The 24,032-nt window shown below is 35.1% G+C and overlaps 2 protein-coding genes across 5 annotated transcripts; both read right to left on the bottom strand.

The window, feature by feature from the left end:
• Positions 1-888: 888 nt before the first annotated feature.
• LOC122038694 (histidinol-phosphate aminotransferase, chloroplastic-like) lies at positions 889-7,189 on the bottom strand. Of its 2 annotated transcripts, none has more exons than XM_042598579.1 (9): positions 6,868-7,189; positions 6,350-6,433; positions 5,059-5,213; positions 4,867-4,964; positions 4,531-4,639; positions 3,878-4,035; positions 2,892-3,034; positions 2,661-2,801; positions 889-1,224 (listed from the first exon to the last, which is right to left on the bottom strand). In XM_042598579.1, exons 1-9 carry the CDS (start codon positions 7,084-7,086, stop codon positions 1,093-1,095), a joined length of 1,239 nt encoding a protein of 412 aa, XP_042454513.1. In that variant the 5' UTR covers positions 7,087-7,189; the 3' UTR covers positions 889-1,092. The 2 variants fall into 2 exon arrangements, with proteins under 2 accessions (XP_042454513.1, XP_042454514.1); XM_042598580.1 differs by having other exon boundaries at positions 6,607-7,008.
• A 481-nt stretch (positions 7,190-7,670) lies between these two features.
• LOC122038693 (ubiquitin-like-specific protease 1D) lies at positions 7,671-23,247 on the bottom strand. Of its 3 annotated transcripts, none has more exons than XM_042598576.1 (14): positions 22,856-23,247; positions 22,230-22,281; positions 18,839-18,909; positions 18,517-18,767; positions 16,312-16,372; positions 15,675-15,751; positions 15,556-15,585; positions 15,372-15,467; positions 12,168-12,270; positions 10,823-10,914; positions 9,953-10,075; positions 9,108-9,228; positions 8,551-8,661; positions 7,671-8,477 (listed from the first exon to the last, which is right to left on the bottom strand). In XM_042598576.1, exons 1-14 carry the CDS (start codon positions 23,135-23,137, stop codon positions 8,319-8,321), a joined length of 1,629 nt encoding a protein of 542 aa, XP_042454510.1. In that variant the 5' UTR covers positions 23,138-23,247; the 3' UTR covers positions 7,671-8,318. The 3 variants fall into 3 exon arrangements, with proteins under 3 accessions (XP_042454510.1, XP_042454512.1, XP_042454511.1); XM_042598578.1 differs by having other exon boundaries at positions 9,108-9,222; XM_042598577.1 differs by having other exon boundaries at positions 15,675-15,748.
• Positions 23,248-24,032: the final 785 nt, after the last annotated feature.

Below are 24,032 nucleotides of genomic sequence, written 5' to 3'. Positions count from 1 at the left end.
TTCATTAAGTTGTATCGTATACATCAACAGGCATCAACCCAAGTTGTTTGTTTGGTTACGACTTGGTATGTGTGAAATAGGCACAAACAAAATAGTCAAATTCCTTGTGTTGTACAATTAGAAAGGGAACGTATGCAAAATGAATTAATGATAATTAATGATCAATATTATAGTATAATTAGAATGAATCATTTTGTATTTGTGGGATTATGTAATCTTTTAGTCAAATAATGTGATTTGTAAATAGCAAAATTACTCTATTTGCTAGGTCATAATATTGCAAACCGTGAACCTAACTTCCTTTGTGTATTGACCAAGAGAAACAGTGAGCCGCCATTTCCCTTGTGTGAGAATAACGATCAAACAGTCATGAAATCAAGAGAGAGAAGTCTATTAGGCGTCTGTTTGTACTGTGTGAGAACCAAACCCACATTACTTGAGAAATCCATCCATCGATTTACCATCGTACCAAACCCCGAGGTCAAACAGTCTTGAAATCATGGTCCAGGCACTGCAGATCTCATCCTATTGGTTTGGTTCAAAATCGATTGTCAGATATGTTACAAGACCCACATAGTCGTCCGGAGCTAGGGCTTGAAGCTTTGATAGAGTACCGGCGGCCCCAGCAGGTTGCAGGCGATGGGCTGACAATCTGGGTGGCGATCGAGCGCATGACAAACATCTGAACGCACCGTGTACGACAAGCCACGGCTGGTTGGACGATGACAATGCTGTTGGCTAGGCAACAACACTAAAAGAGGGCTGGTGGAGTAGGATGGGGAGGAGACATAAAAAAGTGCTTTGGACAAAAGCAGCAAGCAATAAAGAATAAGATTTTAGCATTCTTCGGTGTGTCTACGTGTGTGCATGTAGCGAGACTTATAATAGTGAATGAAATGTCAATCAATTCCAAGTTTAAAATGCATAAATAAACTTCTAAATAGTACATGAAGTCAAGCAGATCGACTTCTCTAAAAACCAACGCTCCTATCCGTTTCCTCTTTGCAGGATGTATACACTTAAAATGACCAATTAAGTTAACCTTTTGGCATTGCAATCTTGAATGGAACAAAAACCTTTGAAAGAGGAAGATTACTTTAGAAGATTAAGACATTTCATGAGAACATTTGTATGCTCTGGCTTCCCGACCGAAATTCGAACATATCCTTTTAGCTCTTTTTTGTCGTAGTGCCGGATCATCACGCCCATTTTTGCTAGGTCTTCCTGCACGAGTTAACAAATTAAGTTACTGGCACATAGAGTTCCTTCCAAACTAACAAAAATACAATAAACCTTTAACACATTCTAGACAGTTTCTTGAGTCTTATGAGACGAACTTACAAATGAGAATGCAGAATCCACATGTTCACATTATTAAGGAAACAATAAAGAATGAGGCATTCTATCCACGATAGTTGTGTTATTGTATCCTATCCAGGTTCAACGTGAAAAACAGAGCTTTAATTTATTAGGTACATTGCTGTATGCATCCGAACATATCTGACGAGTATGTATGAAACTAATTATGACAAGTATACGTATATGGAAGCCCTATTGATACATTTAAGCAGATGCATAAATTAGATATAATTGTAATAAAAGATGATTATGCTCACTCTAGACACCCCTCACAATCTGTCCTCGGGATATGTGAAGGGAATAAATCTCGAGATCGGCTTATAGCCAACCGCCAAGTGACTAGGGGTGGGAGGAGTTTTATCCCCGATGCATAAATTACATACAAGAAGAATATATGTGAGGACATATATGAAATGATCTCATAAACTAGCAGAGTAACGTTTTGTAGTAGTACAATCTTGCAAAAATTGAACAAATTGTAATTAATGAATTACTGCAGCAGATTGCTACAATAAGCAGAAGAGCATGTATTATATGAAATTCAATAGGGCCTAAATTCTAAATATTTCCAGGGACTGTTGGTTTATGAATGCTTACAACTGAACAGTAGTAAACTTTACTGAAAGGAATATGATTAGGATATCCTGAAACTAACATGCATATGATAGTTAAACTCTGATCTGAAGTATCGGCTGAAATATTACTGCAATTCTAAAAGGAACTTCATGAGCTGAATGCAACAGATTTTAGTGATACTAAGTCCTTTGATTGGTTAACACTGGCCAGTGATGAATTGAGTTGAGAATCTGAAACTGCATTGGTTTGTATTTCATGATAACTAGGAGTCTAGGACAAGACATTGATTGGAATAAAAGTAAGTTCATTAGTGTTGAAGGTACAGAATGCCCTTGCAATGTAAATGCAGTACAAATTCAAATTGGATGAAATTTGCTGTATAACATGGAAATTCTGTGTTGGCTGCATTAATCAGCAATTTGAGATAATGCAACAAAATTAGAGCAATGTTTCTTGCTATATTGTCTAACTAATTGTCAATATGACTCCAATGTGATATATTAGATAAGTAGAAAGTAGAAAATCTAGGTTCTATATAACTGGGATTTTGTCGAATGAGTTCATATGGATAGCCAATTGGAGACTTGAGTTTTTTCCTTATCTTAAATACCAAAGTAAACAAGGAGAACGAAGAATCCAGGACCATGTGAAACATGTATAAAAACTACTAAATCGTCTGGATTTGTAACACAATTGGATTTGTAATTATTCGCAAAACCAATTACCTTAAGTTTCTTAGGATCCTTCCCAGATGTAACCTTGCAAAGAATGAAATTGGAACAACTTGGATATGGACTCAGGTAGGGCACTCCTTTTAGAAGACTAAACAACCTTTCCCTTTCTTGCACTAGAGAATTCTTAACATTCTGAACAAAGAAAGGAAACATTAGATACTCATTAATTATAACAGACCAAGAGGACCAATAACAAAAACACACAAAGGGGATGGGGATGACCTCCAGATATTCAGGATTTTGCAAAGCTGCACACGCAGAAACCTCTGCTGCAACAGATACATTGTATGGTTGCTTTGCACGCCATAAGTATTGGATGATGCTAATAGGAAAGGCCCCATAGCCAACACGGAGCCCAGCTAAACCTGTTTTTGCGACAACCAGAAAGTAAAAATCACATTATTGGAAAGATAGAAAAGGTGGAGAAACATTTGCAAGTGAAAAACTTTCATAAGCAAAAGAACCTGAAACTTTTCACTGCTTTTTATTGCAACAAAAACTTAACAAGAGAATAGAACCAATGAATGCACAAAAAATCATAAAAAATACTCACACAACACTAACATCCACTGAAACATGAAGATACACAAATATTTTCAATGTTATATAATGTAATTTTATTTGTCTTACAGCAACAAATTATGTACATTATGCACAAGACAACAAAGAATAAGGAAAACTAGGATGAGGACAAACATTTTGAAACCTAGAATAAAACCTAGAATAAGAAATGAACCAGCAGACAATGGCAAAAAAATTTAGCAACTACACTATTACTCATTTAATCTAGATTTTAACAGATAACAACACACCCACACTTGTAAAATATGTGGTTCCTTTTTCTATCTTTTGCAGCCATGAGGTGATATGGTTCACCACATTACCACAAGAAAATGTGTTATTTTATGCATTATCTTCTATTAACATCTTATGAAGTGTTATTTTATATATCCTTGCACCATGCAATAATTGAACTTAATTCACTTTAAAAAAACATAAATTTTATGTATTTCCCTTCAAAATTGAAGCAAAGATTCTTTGCTTTATTTCTTCATTATCCTAGCATGCAGCCTACTACAAACTTTTCAAGTGCATCAAACTGGTCTTCATGTGCATCTAATGAAGGAGCATTAATTACTAGCATAGGCCTTTCTGAATTAAACTCTCTTTCAAAGATGACCATGACAAGCAGGAAAAAAAAAACCTACCTGCTCTTTTGCTAAAGGTTCGGAGGACAATCAAGTTCTCATGCCTTTTTACCCACTTCATCTTTGATTGAAGTCCAGAGAATTCAATGTATGCTTCATCCAACACAACCAAGATTGGCAAGTTAAGAATCTGGAGGAGCTCTTCATCACTGATTATGCTGGACATGAACAAGCAGTATTGCAATAAAAAAACAAATATTAGAAACAATTTCTAAAAAAATTTAAATCGTACTTGCACAAAAAATTGTTTCAGCTATAAGGCCTTTAGAAAGTTTCGCTTATGTGGTGTTAACTCGGCGGGGGCTTAGGGAAGGGATCCAAAATTAAAGAAGAGGAAAGGGGAAGAGAAATTTTGTTAACTTGGATACATGAACGGAGAGAGAGAGAGAGAACAACTTAAGAGAGAGCTCTTGGCCTCTCCTTTTCACCAAAATTGATCCATCCAAAATGAGGCAGATTAAATGAAGGAAGTGAAAAATAAAGCTACTATATCTCTTTCTTCAAGGAATGTCATAGACCACCACCACCTTCTTTCCAGGTTGTTTGGAGATATCAGGAAAATATATTTTGGCTTTTCCTTTTCTACAAGTTCAACAATTCATGGTATACACACACGCCTTTAATTTAACAGTCACATTCACCCTTGCATTTACCTTCCATCTGGGTTGTTTGGAGAAGTGAGGAAAATGCATTTTGGCCTTTCCTTTTCTACAACTTCAACAATTTGGGGGATATCCAAAGAAAAATCTGCCATCCTTGGAACTGCATGAAATGAGGAATGAGTTAGTACATAGGCAAAACAATGTTGTGACAAATGGAAAAAGATGTTATCTTGATTGATGAAAAAATATATTTGGATGTAAGATATCATATACCAGGCTAAGAAAAAAATTGAGAATCCTAATAAAACTAATGAACATGCCACTCAAAAGTGAAGTTGCATAAATGAGTTAACGGAGTTCATTCAGTAAATTAAATTATTAAAGTACCCTTGATAACCATTGCTCCGTTAACCGCTGCATCAAACTCATACATTGTGAATGTTGGAGGACAATCAACAATCTTATCACCAGGATCGAGCACACATCTGCACAAAGTCAGTAGTACAATTTACTGAACATCTTTTAATCCAAGCCAATAACTCAGTTAAACTAGAAAGTTGAAGGCATTTCATTTAAAACCTCATTATCAAGTCAATCAACTCATCTGCACCACACCCAACCAGTATATAATCAGATTCAAGGCCAGAATCTTCAGCAAGAGCAGCACGCAAACAACGGCTCTCAGGGTCAGGGTAAACATAAGGAAATTTTAGTGCTCCCAAAGCCTCAAAGACCTATTAATTATCAGAAAGGAAGAAGCTGGTTGGGTAAAGGAACAATATGATAAGGTGATACATTATAAATATTTCATTGCAATAAAGTTTTCTGGAAAGCTTATCTTTTACAAACAGAATGCATATGTGAGTTATCTATAACAATTGTATTTAGTATTATATATGATATGCCTGTAACCAATGATATGGCAAGATAAGCTTGCATTCAGTCATCCTGTCATGGACAGATAGTTTTCAGTTAACATGTTTTCTGAATAATTGATATAAGCATATGACAGACTATGGTAACATGTAATGCATGTTTCTTTTGTGATATTGTTCACTCAAACACCTGTATTTTACAGACAAACCAGATGGATATGTCATATGTGCCTTAATTTATAATTTACACAGCATTACAATTATTATTTTCATATAAATAGGTTACAGAAGCTAGCTGATCCCTTAGATCATTTTATGCCTTTGTAATCAAGATCCATAATTAGGTGTTCATTATAAGGTTCAGTGGTTTATTTTGTAATTTATACAGCATTGCAATTATTACTTTCACTGTAACTAGGATACAAAAACTAGTTGATCAGTTGCATCTTCTTATGACTCTGTAATCAAGATCTGCATTTATTATTAGGTTCAAACTTAAAAAATTATGAATAAAAAAAACACAGAGCTGAACCAAATTGAAATTTTGATTAGGCTTTTTAGCAAGACACTTCATTTTATTGTAAGAATTTACATATGGAATTTCATTTTTCTTCAGTTTTTATATTCTTAAATTGAGCAAAACTGAGAAATTGAAATTTCAATTAGTTACTCACATGATTAACATGTTTAAAGAATTAAATTTGTTTTTCAAAATTTTGTAAAACTTAACAATGCAAGTATATATATATATATATATATATGTGAAAGTATGTTCCTAAACTTGTCAAATAATACGATACCTAACAAACAGATTTCATCTAAACAAAGACCTAGACTTGAAAAGGAACCATGTATATGGCACCTAAAATTTGGCACAACTTGTTTCCAGAACGATTAGCAACTACAAGGAAAAAATGAAGTTTCTTTTATTTGATTCTAGGCATTTCAATCTAATTAAGGTGAAAATATTTTTTTTTTAAAAAAAAAAAACTCACCTCTGGAGGTGGACCATAAGGATTTTCATTAGCATCCAGCTTGACTATGTCCTCTGGCTTTCTCCCCAAGCGTGTAGATAATACCTTTAAATCGAAATAGCATCAGCCTCATATAATGTCGACAACAATGACAATAGAATTGATTATACTTATCATCACTCCAGTAGTTAGAGAGTGCATATCATCATCCCCAAAATAGTTGGTGAATGCACTTTACCAGCAAAAGAAGAACCTGGCTAAGCATGCAAGACACCTACCATCTACTAATAATAGTGTTGATCCAGAATTCAATAGCCTGACATTGTCCCCTTCATCACTTTCACCCTGACATATGATCACACGCGACTTGTACAGAACATGCTCAATTAATACTTCCTCGTTTCACATAGCCCAAGCATTACTTCCCATTTGGTAAATTGGAAATAAACCATCCGTCTGACGGTCACAATCAAGGCCAGAACTTTGCAACTCAGCAAGAAATCGAAGGGGTTATAACTATTCCGTCTCCATATTCTCACCTCAAAAGGTAGGATCGGCTGATAAGGTGCGAGCTTCCTGAGGTGAAGGCGAATGAAGGAATCTCCGGTGGACGATTGGCTAGGGGATGGATTGACTTGCTCCACCGGCAAAGAGGAAGCCATAAAACGCCCGCCCACGGTCCTGGAACGCCTGGATTCGCGTCTGATATCGGCGACTGAGGAGGAGCAGAAAGCCGTCGAGCAACTAAGCGCGCCCATCCAGCTCCGACAAGCAAACCCTAACCGTCGAGAGCGGCGCTAGGACGTGACGTCGCTTGCCCGTGGACTCGTCACTTAACCACTTAACACAACAAGAAAATAATACACGAGTTTTATTTAATAAACAAATACTTTACTTAAATCTATTATATCATTTGTTCAACAGTGCACAAGAGAGAAGATGTCAAAGAAAGCATGCCCTTCTTGAGGCCCCTTGATGAATTCGTCAACAGTTCACAGGAGCAATATATATACTAGTCAGAATGTAGCCCTCAAGGTTACATTTCAAAGAATATGAAAAAGATAGAAACAATTTGTCAAAGAACTTTCTAAAGGTACTTGAAATCTAAACCAAACTTCCTTGTGAACAAACAGATTTTGCTCGTATGACTGTAAAATTGGCGTGACAATGATACTAACGAACCTGCAGGTCCTCTCCATGGCAACCCATACATAGAAAATGTGATAGAACATTCCACGCTGTTGCCCAAGCTCTCTAGCAATGTGATGAAAATGTGCTGGGATCAAACGACCCGAGATGAATGAAGTGGTGAATCGATATGGTATGATGCAGAGCTGAGCTATTTATGGCAATGCGTCTAGAGTTTGTTCTATGTTTGTCTCTATTTAAATCACGATATAAAAACATTAATCTCCATGCGTATTCCTTTCTCTGGAACTGTGAATGTAATTACATGCATAATTGTTCTGCTATGTTTTCATCTTCTATGAACGACCAGGCAAAAGGCTGTATTCTGATGATAGGAGCATTCTGATCAACATTGAGGCTACAAAAATCTCTTCAAGGAATTAGACGGAAGAGACCCTTCATAGCCTAGACGAATATATACATGCACACAATTCTCTGTTCACAATCTACGAAGCATATAGTGAAGCAACAAAACAGTGCAAAATTGACAGTAGAATATACATCCCGCCATGATAAAGAGCCTCGTTTCACAAATGTGAGAGCTCATCCGATGATGGAGCATGTCAAGGGTTCTCTTAAAACGGCAAATTTTCAACTCAATTTTCATCCAAGGTCGGATTCACTATTTTGTTTAACTTCATACTTTGCTGAGCCAACTTTTGGTAGGTGTACCAACGTCCCTAGTACTTCAGGTTGGTAGTTTGCCGGCTTTAGCCAATGACTATCTACAGCCTCTACGATGCTGTTCACAGTCGAATTTCTCAAGATGACTAACTAGTCCAAGTTCAATGAAGGGATCAAATCATTGCAAACAATCGTCTTCAGGTGGCTCACAGGAATATGCTGGTGGTTTTGCTTTATCATTCTCATGCATAGCACAGCCAAATACTTCGAGGACCAGACCTCGAATCCGACTCCTCAATCCAGAAGCTTCCTCGGGTTTGAACCATTTGCTACCAAACTGTTTGACAGGATAAAGGAGTTAGAAAAGTAAATGGCAACAGCTACAACACCCTTGGAGATGTGTCGTGTACCATAGAGTGGAGATATTTCCTTCTAAATCTTTCAGGTGCATCTTCAATAAACTTCTCCATGAAGTAGAGCACAAAAAGGCCACAGTCATATTCATTCTTCTGCTGGGGAACCTGGTACCAGGGTACAGAAAGTATTTACCCGTGAGAATTGGTGCAATCATAATATTATTTCTGCATAACTCAATTTGAGTGAACAGTTGGTCCGACCTACTCACACTATCTGAGAGGACAATAGGTAATATCTATTTGTAACAAAATTACAGAAAATGATTGATGTCATCCAGCATGGGGTGTTGTACATAAGGCATGTGTGTTACTAGTACAATGTTAAATTGTATACATATGTAATGATGGGAATAAAGACACCAAGGAGGTTTTTTTTCAATGTCACATGGCTGCAAGAAATACAAGATACATATTCCCATAAGTGTATGGCACTCAATGAACTAAAAGAAAAAACTTCATCATCATGGAGAAATACAGCAAAGTTGCTAAAAGATTCTTTACTGTAAACTAAAGGGATAAAAATGTTTCAGCTCTTCTAGGCCAAGGATTACCGTGATCACTTTTCTGTCAACTCTACGTGAAAAGTTTTTCCATATCTTATCTGAAAAAGGAGGATCTTGGGGAGGAGAGTTTTGGATCATGTAACTCCATTCCTCTTTCAAATATCTGCAGCTAAAATTTGAATATTAGATTTGTTGTGGATATATAAGTACTATTTGTATATCAGGGAAAATTCATCTTTTCTTTTATGTAAGTTAGTTACTTTAGGAAAAGCATAACAAGTAAAGACGCACTCAAATGTGAAGACGAACAACAAATGTAAACCAATTTTCTGATGCATCTCTATTTTCAAACAGGAGACTCAGCATAATGTCATTCTGAAGTTCTTCCATTAAATGCATATAGTTTAGGTACAACCAACAATAATACTGATGAAATACGACTAGTTGATATGATAACATTTGCAACGACATAATAGGCAAATAATTATGGCTAATGATTGCTTGCAAGTTGACAGGTTAAATTTTTAGTGTAGCACATAAAAATATATTAATTAAAAATATTTTTAGTAATATTTGAGCGCTATAGATGTTTATTATTGAGTTATATTTGAGATGTTGAATGTTCAAATCTAAGTTTTGATATTATCTCGTGAAATGTTTGATGTTTATTGAGTAAAAGTTTATTTAGATTAACTGAAGTCTATCAAGTAGGTTTACGCTATATTTAATTTAGATTTATTTTGATCAATTTAAAATTAAATACAATTTATTGCTTGTGCCGACTAGCACAGAACGAAATTTAAATCGTCGGCTCAAAGATTATGAGGATATAACAAGACAAATAAACATATGGAGTACATTAGTTGTAGACTAAGGATTTGACTGCAACTCACCGTTCGATGACTTCAAATATTAAATAGCTATTGTGAATTCCCAGTGAATCCAAATGAAGGACAATTGGACCTGATTCATCTTCTTTTGCAGGTATACAGATAATCACCAAGCTCCAGTGCATACTGATTACAGGAAAAAAGGATTATCATTTGTTAAAATACTTGCACATTCTATGAACTTGCCAGGAATTATTATATCACTACAAAAAGGCATTGACCCTCATCAGTCAAAGAGTTTATATCTAGGTCATAAAGTAGATATCTGTGCAACTGCAATCAAGAATTAAAAAATCCAAATCCGCTAAAAGCTATTGAGACTTTTGAGCAAATATAGGTAAAATTAGCATGACACATCTTGTTTTCAAGGTATATAGGAATCACCGCTCTCTCCAACATACTAACCACAGAAAGCAGATATCAGATTTATCGTTCCCTCAGATAACTTTGTACACTTCAATTAACCTAAAGAAGCAGAATATCAGTAAAATAATGTGGAATACCATTCAACAAAAATTCTTGGGAGGCTAAAGCTACAATCAAAAAACTAGATAACATTTACATAGCACATTCTTCACCATTTTATTTCAAAGAAACTTGGAAGAGATTCCCATAAAATGATTCAGTCACATGGTGAATCTGGATAAACAGATGCATCAGAGACTAGCAAAAAGACTATTGTAGTCTCTCAACTACGCAAAGAACAATATGGATAACATTTCAAATTCATGTTAATACTTAATATCTGTAAGGCTTTAACTAAGATCATCAGTCTCGTTTAATCATTGTCAGAATGGGAAAATATTGAAACACATGAAAGAAAAAAGACAACTAGATCCATTCACATTATTGGTAGGAAAAGTAAGTACTCACTCTCGGTGAACAGGAATGAAGATGTAAGACTTTTGAAATATGTCAACACCTTTCCACCATCTCCTCAGTTTCTCAAAGCATTGCTTGCTAGCCTACCAAGTAAAGTATTCTAGTTATCTTTTTGACAAAAGTGAATGAGAAATGGGTATAAGATCAATCTATCATATGTAGAGTAAAACAGGTGAAATTAAGATATTGGTTTCAAATGTATCTAATAATAAGCAGGCAATGGTACGCATCTAGTCATCCCTGAGCAACAACGTTGTGTTTAGATGAGTGGAAAGAGAAGAAAATAAAAAATTACCAATTTATCTTTCTTTCGTTTAGTTGGAAGCGATTTAATTAAATCGATTACTCTATTTTATTTCCATGCAATTTCAGCAAAAATAAGGGAAAATGTAGTTATGCATCTAATAAATACAAATATGTGAAAACAAGATTAATGGAATAAAATGGAAATAATATGATATATGCATTTTTCCCTAAACTTAAACTACTACATTTCTATCCTATTCCATCTTCTCCAAGTAAATGCAAAAATTCTATCTTACATAATTACAATCTATAAAATCTCAGTAACACTATTTGAGAGACACTAAAATCATTTAAAATGCATAAGTTGCTTGAAAATTTTCAACAATAAAAATTGGACCTTTTTTCATAAAAGGATAGGTTTAAATACCAGAAATATATCACAATAAACGCAATCTCTTGTTTTGGTGACGTGCAACCGTGTCAATAAGGTGCCGCACAAATAAAATGAGAATATGCAGCCCAGAGATCTATACCCAACCAACAAAGCTAAACATAATGCAGAATAGATAGTTTTACATTTTCAATACAGACACACAAGTACAGATTTGAATAGCTCATCATTCTACAAGAATATCAAAAGAAAAAAAAAAACATAAACAGCCACAACTTCCAATATTAGAGAAGAATAAATAATGTGTAAAAAAAAAGACCAACAAACCCACAACTTCCAGCCACACCCACTAGTAAGCATTAAACAGCAACCATAGTAGATGGCTGAGCTAAAGAGAGAAATGTCAAGAAATGTATAGTCTGAACATTTCAGCAACATATGACATACAAATATATTCAAGATAGGTAAAATTATTCAACTACAGCACGCATTGTCATTTTTCAAATGTCAAAATTAGCCTCTTGACTGGTATTTTCAATGTGATTAAAAAGACATTCATCCTGCTTAAAAGTAATTTCCAAATCAAAGGATTTTTACTTAAAATGTACACTGAAAGGAATACTTCTATCTGTATTGAATTTTTGTTATATTAACCAAAGAATATAAATCAATAACCATGGCATGTTAAAGAAATGCCACCTTGGGTGAAATAGCTTCCTCAAGTTTCTTGTAAAAGTATGTATTGAAAAAATGATAGTATCCTTTTGGTCTATCAACCAAGGATAGGGGCATCTGCAGATACCTGAAGCACAAAGGACTAGTCATATATACAAATATGAAGGTGAATCACACATAGGTATATGTATCAAAAATTTAGCAGTCATTTTCCCACTAAAAATATGGAAGATATACAGAGCAAACCAGAAGTGATTTCATGTATTTCTTGCATGATATTAAGTTTGAAGAAATATACTATGAATTTGAACCAAATCTCACATTAAAATTTAAAAGTTTCAGATACTAACCCCTTCAAAATTATATTCTAAATTATTTATTCTGGCCAATATTTGAGAAAATAGGGTCATATCGTTGAGCTACAAAGCAAAGTAAACAGAGTTGACAACAAACAAAGTTAAGGTAATACTGTCTTTCATTTGCAACACAGATAGTTTGACATCTTTGTGGTTTAAGTAGCAAAAGGTGAAGCGCTCGCCCCCACCAGCCCATCCCAAGACCAATACAGAGGAGGTAAATCACGGTGACGGGGGGTGATTGAGTTATATGGGGTGCAAGGATTTACGCCCTGCCAACCGCAAGGTTCGACCCCTTGACCTCAAGTGGCAAACCTCCATCCACTTACCACCTTAAGCTATGCCCGTGGGGGCATCTTTGTGGTTTAAGGCTTTTAAGGAGAATGGAAAGAGGGTGATAAACATTACATTTTAGATCCCGTATTTTATGGTATTTAGATTTTTGCATTTTAAATTATTTTGTAGATTTTCAGATTCGAATTAAGTTGAACTGAACCACTATTTTTAGTTTCACAGGTCAAATTGAAGTTGGTTTAGGCTTAGGTTGAAGTTGATTTAGGTTTAGGTGGAGTCTATCAACTAAACTTGGTGATTAAAGTCATGTTGACTCAACAGGGACTCATTTTGGCCAATTTTAAGATGAACCAAGTTTATATTTGAGACTGTCTAGTTCAGCTATGTTTGGTTGGGTTAGTGAAGTTTTTGGAAATTAAGATTATCTATACCTACTCCCTCTCTCTCCACATATTATTTCCCTCTTATATTGAACCTTCTCTCTTCCTCTTTGTGTGTAGTTGCCACCCGGCCGCTCCTTCACTTTCCCAACCCAAGCTGTCAGTATTGACATCACCACGAGCGCACATCGCCAACCCGAACCAAGCCATAGTTGCCAGTAAATCTCTCTCTATCACTCATCTTTCACGATATATCTATCTCTTGCTCTACCACCACTTGGGACCAGGGCCAAAAGCTAACACTGTCAGTGATCTCTTCCACCCCCTTGCATAGGAATGAACAATGTTGGTGCTTGCACTCTAGCATTGTACCCGACATCACGTGTTCCAGCACCAATGTTTCACACATGTGCAAACCCTGATGCCACCATCTAATGTCGTGTGCACTTGACGTTGATAGTTGGCCCTAGCTTGCATGGACAACTGCAGCCCCTAGGCTTTTGGGCAAAGTCGTTGACACTACCTGCCTGTCATCTAAAGCAATGTCACAACCAAGCCTTGCCTCGCATAGCCCTAATCATGGCTTTGTTGCAACCTCATACCATTGCTTTCCTCCTCTATTTGCACTCAAGTCATATTCCTTCTCCTTCGTTCACATTGTTTTCCTCCTTGTCATTGTCTTTGGCTCTTTGCAGACTACTCACTCTGCCTCAATCATGTGGGATCTAACTTTCGATGCTTGTTTACTCAACTCACAATATCATCGTTAAATGATCTCCCACACCGCCTTCTCTCTATTTATCGCTGTAAACGTAGCAAAATAATGTCAAAGGTTGTTGCATGTGATAGTAGTCGAGCATGCAACATGCGAAATGACAAGACATTTTTTTTCTTTCCCTCACGAACCCCTTATTCGCGTGGTTGTTGTAAACCAAGTGGTGTCAAAAATTGTCCAAAATCAGTTGATCGGGTTGTTTTGTTGGAGCCTGCTAAATTTCCCATTGTGGTGAGATTTACTATACGTAGCTGCTACATCTCTCAGTAGGCTTCGGCAAAACAACCAACTGACGTTAAACAACTTCTGACAACACTTGGTTTAAGACAACCATGACAGTGAGGGGTTTGTGAGGGAGAGAGAAATAGTGTCTTGTGATATCGTGTGTCGCAGGCTCACGAGACAACGAAGACTGTCACATGCAGCAGCAGCAGCAGCCTTTGACATTGTTGCTAGGTCTACAACAATAAATAAATAGAAGGCAGTGTGGGAATGATCCTATTCAGTCATACATCATTTGACGATGATGTTATCGGTCAAGAAGAGAAGCATCAGAAGTTAGATTCCACTAGATTGAGGCAGAGTGAGTAATCTATAGAGGCAATTACAAAAGGAGGAAAATAATGCACGTTTGAACAAAGGAGAAGGAAAGTGATGCGAGTGCAGATACAGAAAGAGATGAAGTTGGTAACAGAGGCAAATAAGGCTTTCCATGGTCTCATGGATGAGGAGAAAATGGGGTTTTAATAATAATAAAAAACCCATCAAATTAGCTAGTTTTATAAATTGGTTCTTGATTTTAAAAAAAAACATTTTAAAATAATATAACAAAATTGGTCATTCTTTGAAATAGGCAATTCCATCTTGAATCATTATATCTAAAAATTAAGATGGAATCATATAAGGAATTAACTGTTTCCATTGTATTCATCCTACCAAATACACCCTAGTGATGCCAAATGTTAGATAGCTGATTTTCTAAAATGAGAAGGAAAGTGATGCGAGTGCAGATACAGAAAGAGACAAAGTTGGTAACAATGGCCACAAGTGATAATCAGGGAGAGATGAAACAGATTAGGCAAATAAGGCTTTCCATGGTCTCACGGATGAGGGAAAAATGGGGTTTTAATAATAATAATAAACCCATCAAATTAGCTAGTTTTATAAATTGGTTCTTGATTTTAAAAAAACATTTTAAACAATATAACAAAATTGGTCATTCTTTGAAATAGACAATTCCATCTTGAATCATCAATCTAAAAATTAAGATGGAATCATATAAGGAATTAACTGTTTCCATTGTATTCATCCTACCAAATACACCCTAGTGATACCAAATGTTAGATACCAATTGTATTCATCCTACCAAATCCTTATAAGTTGATTTTCTAAGATAAATTTCTGTAAATCTAGTAGTACTTACCGAATGTAAAAATTCATTATGGAAGATGTCAAGTATGATTTAGGCTCTAGACATGCTATATCTGTGTAAGAAAGCTCTACAGATTCAGGATCATCCCTGTTTCAAGTAGACACTTTAGTTGTGAGGCACTGGAGATGATATTAAGGCACGTAGTTTGTACGTTCAACTAATTGAAAAGACTGACCTTGAAGGGTAATAAACACTTACCACCGTCCTAGAAAAAAAATGAAAATGCTCATTAGCAAGGCAGTTTGACAAAGTAGCAGCTAACCAATACAGAGGAAAATAGTTGAATTGTATCACCAATTATCAGAGTTATCTTCTGTTGGCTGTACAGGATGAGTTTCTTCTTCATCCAAAAGAACAACTTCGCTAACCTGCTTCCATTATGAAAAATGAAGAACTTAAGGTATATAATTATATTTGAAATTTCAATAACTGAAAAAAAATAAGAGGGAACTTCCAACGAACTTTTCTTTAGAAGTCACATAGAAAAAGGCTATGAACTTCAGCCAATCAACATTTGTCATGTATAGTACTATTTTTAGGCTATAGACTTGTCTTATTTGTATCTATCAGTTAAGCATTGGTTTTAGGTAATTAATCCCACATTTCTCTTCCAATAGCTGATGCAATTCTCCTTTTTCCTATGGCATTCTAGCCCTCTACTTATTTTGTCTGATATATCAACAGTTCCTCTGCTTCATCCAAAGTTGTTCACTGAACAACTTAACCTGAACTAGTCAGTTTTAGGGGAAAAACACTTCCAAGTTGGTCTCTTTTATTCTGATAACAAAATAGAATTGTCAAATTCACGGCAAGAACAACCTTCACATAAACCAGGAATGTGAAGCTTTCATCAATAAGATACACAAAGCTTGAACTTGAAGAAGGTATGATTTGCATAAAGAATAGGATACATATAAACAAGCATACCAACCTTTTGTAATCTCGTTGCCACTGAATTCCTACCCTTAATGCTTGGAGCATTCATCCTCTTTCTAGAATGAATAACACAAAATTAAAATATTAAAAAAACAGGTACGAAGAATCACTAGATTCACTAGTAAATGGTTTAAACGATTAAGCATGTCAATTAGTAAACTTTATGCCACATAAAGCCTGAAGGTATGGAATAAAACTAGATTGTAATGTCACCTTTCATCATTCAAGCTTTTTAGACAATATGAAACAAGCATAGAACAGAAGATACCAGCATATCAAAGTAATTGTAACAGACTTGATTAGATTGGAAAGCAACTTATTAGATGCTAGTAGACTGATCAATTTATAGATTACTAAAGAACCATAAGGCAGTTCTTAGATAATGAAGAATAACTGAAGCTACCACCTATGTGTAAGCATGGAGCTTAACACATCAGAAACCATGATGGTGATGCATCAGGATTGCTATTTCTGGTCCAATCGATAAGAAAACAAATTTGAGATAATTTTTAGTACATATTTGTCAAAATTAATAGATGACCCAAAATAGTTGGGATAACCATGGCTTCGTGATGATGATGTGTTGTTAAAATATATAGCAAAGGATGAATCAAATATGGCCCAACATGTGAGCCGATCCATACACATTCCATTTTATTTTTCTTATTTTTAACAAACCTATTATGCTATACAATTTTAATACATGTACATATAAAATTCATAAATAAATGTCCATATGTGAATCATTTCAATTTACATTTTCATTAAATCTTATTTAATTTACTCTAATTAATATAATCTATTCACTATATTTGTGACATGCATCTCCTAAAATGGATCAACAAATGCACATGCTTTCTATTTAGATGCATAATGTTTATGCATCAATACCTTGTCATACTTTTATGTTTTCAATAAAAAAAATTATATATTTCAGCATTTCCACCCAAATTGATTCAGAAAAAACTTGTCTCATATTAAACCAATACAAAGGGGTTGTTGAATGATTCAATTAATTTAATATTATTAAATTATGATATTGTTGTTTTTCTACCTAAGTACCATGAAAGAATCTGAATTTATTAAATTTATTGAAAAAACTAATATATATTCATAATTAAAACAAAAATGAATTTGTCATAAAAACTAAATGATATCTTATATACTAAAAATTAAATAAGTATTATTGTATATTTCATCATTGTATATTTTATTATAGCAACAATAAAACAAGATAAAGTTTATTTAAATATAAATGATAATATAATAGGGGATAGAGTATAATGACGTAGAAGAATCTATATAGCCAATCTCATCTAGTAGGATAAGACTTGGTTGTTAAATGTTGTTGTATATTTCCATTATTACTTGACAAAAAATTCATTAGAAACAATTAAAAACATAAAAAGTAAAGTCAAGTGTTTCATGCGATATGTGGTATGCAAAGGCATACACAATCAATAAATATTTCTTGCAACATAAATGATTAAGTTAAAACTTACAAATTGCAAACTATCAAATAGAGCAGCTGAGGAATTTAAGTCAATTTGGTTTAGCATATGTGGTTGCTATGAGCACCCTTCAAAATCCACTACGTGGTCGCTTATGCAGCTAAAGGTTGAGACAATAATTTTTAAAACCATAGCCAAAGGAATGTATGTTTGCTTCAAAGAGATTAGTCACAAGATAGCAATAGCACAACCACTCTATCACACAGTGAAATGTGGATGTACCTATCATTAGTTCAAAAAACAAAATTCAAATGTGAGAAAAAAAAAAAGAAACGGATTAATTGGGTTTGGGTGTCATATTTTTGTCTCAAGGTTTAAAATTTCGAGTCCACTTGGAGTTTCAATCTCTAACTAGAATGATATAGTTTCAATATTATACACCATGCTGATATGATTTTGATACTTTTTTTAAAATATGTGTATATTAATTAAAAATATTTTTTATTACATGCTCACTATTGACTTTATATTTCGATGTCCAAAGGACAACCAATGACCCATCTCAATGATGATCAGTAAAGATAGAGAAAAATAGAAACTAATAATTATGACAAGGGAGTCTAAAGATAGAATTTATGAAGGTATAAACAAAAACAAACTTGATGAATATATTTTCAGGACAGAAATTTTAAATATCAAAATTCATAAAAAAGTAGTAATTCAAACTCAAAGAAAAAGCCGCAAGATACCGTTTGTAATTGAAATAATTCTCTTTCAGACGACTGGAAGAACATGGATCCCCATGGTCAGCACTCAAGGAGCTCAACTTAACAAATCTGCCAACATGTTTGAAAGGTGTTTGTTTGGAAGAATGTTTAGTTTTTTGTGAAGTGATTATAAAGTGATGCCCTCTTCCATTCTTCTGAAGCACATTTTTCCTAGAACCAATGTCCTTGCGTTGATTGATAACTTTCAAGTCCTCATCAAATGCAGCATCTGCCTGATAAAATATTGAAATGCTTATTCCAGCAATGTTATAAAATAATAGTATTGAAAAGGTCAGACATTTACCTTCCCTTCTAACTTCTCTAGAAACTTAGCAGCAAACGTTGATTGTATAGGATTTTCATTGTGATCCTTAACTGTACCAGAGAAGCAAATAATGATTAGCAACTTTTAAATGCAAAACAACTAACAATTATTTTCCATTGCTCAACAAATTCTAGATAATATCAAACATATTTTTATATTGAAGTGCTGGACTTTAAGATGTTCTGGAATAGTGATCCACACAATTAGGTTATTTCCTTCCTTTCTGGAAACAAGTTTCTTTTACTTTGGTATTCTAAATTCACATCTTCTTTCTTTTTACAAAACTATAAACATTAAAGAACAGCAGGCAATCAAATTGAGGAATATATATTTTTCATCTCTTAATAGACAAGCTATTGTTATTCCTTTGGAAAATTAGTTCCATATATGCACTTAATTGGCAGGAAAATCAATATTAAGAGCCATAAATTTAACTACAATAGAATTTTATTGTTCCCCTATATCTAGCTACAGACCTTGGTTTGTAAGTGTTCTTAAACTCTTCCCTAACTACTACACAGGGTCGGCCCTAGATTTTGAAGGACCGGTGCAAAAGAAAAAAAAAAAAAAAAAGGCACTTTGTGTTTAGGGAGATAGAAATAGAAAGGTGAAGGAGGAAGAAAAGGCTCGTGTTTTTTTTGGTCATTTTTATTAAAACAATCCATAATGTTTTAGAATTTATATTTAGATCTTTTAAATTATTTTTTTTATCGAAAACGAGGTGTTGTTAGCATTTACTTAAAAAAATATATAAAAATTACAAAAAAAAAAGTGGGCCCACTTTTTTTATTTAATTTATTTTTTTAGTGAACATGTTTGGTTACCATTTACTAAAAAATATTAAAAGTCACAAAAAAAAATCCCCCCCCTCCGGAGGTGGGACCCTGTGTGCCGGCCCCACCTTGCAACCCCAGGGCCGGCTCTACTACTACAAATATACTTACAATTAGGACCCTTCTATTTTATTGACCATCTTCTATTGATAGTATGAGTTCTTAAACCCTTCCACTATATGTTATTCCTTAGGTTATCATTTAGGAACTTCTATTTCATTGGTCTGATCATTATGAATATATTTATTAGCTTGAGTCTCTGAGAACCATGGGTTCTAGGTATCCCAAAGTTAGATTGAATTTTGTAAGTGTGAACAAAATTTATTTGGAAAATAAAAGAAACTTCCAACTCTTTTCCATTTTTAAAGGTATTATCCTCAGAACACACCATCAAATATGGGAAAATGAATTTAGGTCAAATGTAGAGTTTAGACCATTTTCTTGATGAAAACCCTTAGACTGCTTAAACATTACATTTTTTCTGTCGGTTAGTCTGTTTATTAGGTATTAGCCTTAAACTTAATAGATATACAATATCTTTTATCTTATGCACCAAAGGCTTAGCATTAAGGTTAGTGGAAGTCTTTCTAAATGCATGCTCAAAGAAATATATTCATAGAATAGAGATTCAGTTGATTGGACTTCCATGGTGTTATCAATAGTAGGTTTGGTCAACTCAGATTATCTTTAGGATAAAATTAGTATCATCTTTTTATCTCTCATTATTAACCCTCAGGATTAAACATCAATATGATCATTATGATAAAGATACTTCAATGGTCATTAGCAACTATTTGTATTAAAATAACAATAGAAAAAGATAATTGCTATCAATTATAGGCCAAAATATAGGAACCCAAGTACATCATTAAATCTCCTCTTTGTGCAAAGATCCATGCTATAGTGTCCTTTTCCAATTCACCATAACAATGATAATTTTGGCAATTGCAAGGACCTAGGCACATCACCATGATCCCTTTTAAGCCGGGATTAGGACATACTAAAAGTGTCTTAGCCATGAAAGTAACTATGAGCATATAACTTCATACAACTTATCCCATTTGGGCAAATGAAGTTATCCAAACTAAAAATATACGTTAAAAAGTTTCATGTACAGAAAAAAAGGGCAGCCCGGTGCACGAAGTTCCCGCCATACAGGGTCCTAGGGAAGGATCCATTGTACGCAGTCTTATCCTACCTTTTGCAAGAGGCTATTTCCAGAATTCGAATATGTGACCTTTTGATCACAAAGCAACAACTTTACCGTTGCACCAAGGCTCCCCTTCCTAGGATTCGAACCCGTACATAACTAAAATTATAATAAAAATGGTAGTCTGATGCATGAAATTCCCGCTGATGCAAATTCCTAGGAAACGGTCGGACCACATTGGATCTATTGTACGCAGTCTTGCTCTGCATTACAAGAGGTTGTTTTAGCGACTTGAATCTGTGACCACAAGGTCACACGACAGTAATTTTACCTTGAGCCAAGGCTCTCCTTCATCTAAAATTATAATAAACAATTTATATTTCTAAATCAATGTTTGATTATTGTTCTCGAAAAAGGAACTAGTAATTAGCAATATTATGGGCACTAAAAAATACTAACAATTGTAAACTTAAATTTTGGGCACAAGAACCCAAGTGCATTCTTATAGTCCGTTTTAGGCATAATGCAATAAGTGTTTACACATGAGACTTATTCTAATACTACATTGGGTTTTATAACACATTGGGTTTTGATATCACATGTAAGAGAAAAAATACTGCCCAAGATTTCCACATAATCTAGAACAAGATAATTGAAAATTATAAACAATAAAATATAGCTTTATTCTTCATGTCTTGGTTTGCCTTAGATTTTCTCCATAACCTCACCCCAAATTGCCTGAATCCCACAAGTGAATAGAAAGTTAGATTTACATTATATCTCATCCGAATCACCCCATCTATTCCCTAAGAAGAAATTTGGTTTCAAACTCTGATTCAAAAAGGAGGAATACATCATGATTCACATATCAAGGTTAGGCGCTAATGAGCACATTGAACTGTCCATGTGGTTGAGAGCCTTCACAACATAGGCACAAGGATGTAATTATCAAATGGACGCTCTATCACTAAGCTAATACCCGTCATATGGACCTTCCTCTTCTTACTCTCTCCTTGAGATGGCATCTGGGTCGAGCACAATGAGAAGAGAGGGAAGAGGGAACTTAACCTCTTTATATGAAATAACCCTAAATAACCCCCATAAAGGATTATTAGGTTTTGATGCTGAGAGTCATCCCACACGTTGAAATCTAAGCCAAGTTGATAAATCCATATGGGTTAAGAGTGTGCTCAACTTCAACTAGCCCCATTTTTTAGATAAAAATCAAAATCATTTATTCATTAATTTTAGCCCATGTATAGAAAACTTCTAACATGACAGGCATAAAAAATCTGGGTGATAATGTAGTAAACACGACAGCATAATACAAAGGAAGTATTGCATAAGGGCATTGTTTCTGCATATGCAGGAAGATTACGAACTGTACCAGGGGATTCTGTGTTTTTTGACTGAGTGATTGTACTGCATCCTCCAGCATCCTGGAACATAGCAAACCAGTAAACTGACAACAACTAGACTTCATCAACTACCATAGTGGCAATTAGTACAGTAATTAAACTCAGCGCGATATACAAAAGAAGATTAATTGACATGGTTCGAAACTCGTGCAGTTTCTCAGTTTTAACATCTTTCACAACAATCTTGAGTGATCATATCCCATCCATACCAATTTACAATGTCTTTCTTGTTGATTGAACACCAGAATAAAGAAAGCATGTTCCACAATGGTGATATTTTCTCACTTTAATCATTTTGATTCCAAATGCAAATTCAAACTTACCTCCTGCCATTACTACATATTCCCATTTATCTCTTCCCATTTCATCGTTATCGACCCTCTTATCACTTCCCTATCTCCATTTAGGTTTTGCTATAAAAAGTTCCTTCATTAGAACTACATCCTGGGCAAACCCCCTTTTCTAGGGACTCCGTCTGCCGTCGCATTGGTAGGATCTCATTCTATCCTACTCCCTCTTCTCACAACAAAATCCTGCTAAATCATTTGCTCCCTCTGTCTACGCGAACATCGATCGAGTGGGGCTGTCAACCTACCTTGGGGTCACGAGCACGATTCCTTCGATCGCGTTCCGCCTCCATCTGACACAGCGATGCCTTCAACTTGGCGCCGCCGTCACTCAGCCGCTGTCCGACCTCCGACGCAAGAAGCTTCTTCACCCGCTGGATCGGTCCCAGCAACGAATGATCAGAGAAACTCGCGACCTCCGAACCTTGCAGCGGCGCCACGGGGACCACTTCGACCTCCAGAGACGGGCCGTTGTCCCGCGTCTCAGGAAGAATCGCCTCCCAATCGATCTTTATAGGCTGCTTCGCCATCTCCGGCCCGGAGGAGGCTGGCCGGTCTACGTATCAGTGCGAGCCACCGAAGATGCCCTGTGTCCCCTCAAACGCGAGAAGAAAGTTTTCACGAATGACCTGATCAATATTTCTTCATAAAATAAAAGGACTGGTAATAATTATATTTGTTTTCCTTTTTTTTTTTTTTTTTTTTTGTTGAGATGAAAATGGTAAAAATCAAAATAGGCCGTCCTTATATTTTGGAATCACGGTAACTTTTTAATATTCTTCGTCAATGGCATTCCATCCCACCGAGGTCGGTAGCCGAACGAGTAAGAGATGATTCGTTTGTCTCAGCTTCCCATAAATTTATCCTTCGGATAATATTAGGATGTAAATTATGAAGAAAGGTATGTTTGGATGAGTTAAATTTCGATCCATGATCTAATGTGATATTCATGTCTTAACAATGTACCGCTCTAGCCTCTAAGAGAACTCGGTAGCCACACTCGAGTACATTATTCAAATATTATTATCTTCTATCACGTGCAACATTATTATTTTCACCCTCTTTATCTTCGCACATGCCACACCTTTGCTCTGCCCTCCAACCTCTAGACACGTCTTCCGACCTCCATAATTTGATCCGCACTCCACAGTCAGCTACATGCCTATTTCCTCCGCCCTATTCAACAAGCAAGAAAGCTCAAGAAAGATAATCCTAATTTTTTAAAAAAAAAAAATCCCTTGTTCTGTAAAAATGATGACGATGCTAGCCTCTTTATTCTTTTGAAATTTACTTTCAAGTCGAACTCAATAACTAAATTTCAATTATAGATGTTTGATGAATAGCCTCGTTATGATTTATGAATCGTCGGTTACCTCGCCAAGCAACTATGTAACAGCTTAAGAAACAACCGTTTTAGTTTTCACC

Source organism: Zingiber officinale, chromosome 1A (genome assembly GCF_018446385.1).
Source record: "Zingiber officinale cultivar Zhangliang chromosome 1A, Zo_v1.1, whole genome shotgun sequence".
NCBI lineage: Eukaryota > Viridiplantae > Streptophyta > Magnoliopsida > Zingiberales > Zingiberaceae > Zingiber > Zingiber officinale.
Note: the sequence above shows the minus strand (reverse complement) of the source record. Positions and strands in the feature narration are given on the sequence as shown.

What these genes read in the sequence shown, in the direction of transcription:
- LOC122038694 (XM_042598579.1), bottom strand. Translation starts at nt 7,086, where the DNA reads ATGGGCGCGCTTAGTTGCTCGACGGCTTTCTGCTCCTCCTCAGTCGCC. An exon ending in CTTATGGTCCACCTCCAGAG is followed by an intron (nt 5,214 to 6,349) that starts GTGAGTTTTTTT and finishes GATAATTAATAG; the next exon opens with GTCTTTGAGGCTTTGGGAGC. An exon ending in CCAAACAACCCAGATGGAAG is followed by an intron (nt 4,036 to 4,530) that starts GTAAATGCAAGG and finishes GTTCATGTCCAG; the next exon opens with CATAATCAGTGATGAAGAGC.
- LOC122038693 (XM_042598576.1), bottom strand. Translation starts at nt 23,137, where the DNA reads ATGGCGAAGCAGCCTATAAAGATCGATTGGGAGGCGATTCTTCCTGAG. An exon ending in GAAGATAACTCTGATAATTG is followed by an intron (nt 15,586 to 15,674) that starts GTGATACAATTC and finishes TTTTTTTTCTAG; the next exon opens with GACGGTGGTAAGTGTTTATT. An exon ending in TTGACAGAAAAGTGATCACG is followed by an intron (nt 8,662 to 9,107) that starts GTAATCCTTGGC and finishes CCCTGGTACCAG; the next exon opens with GTTCCCCAGCAGAAGAATGA.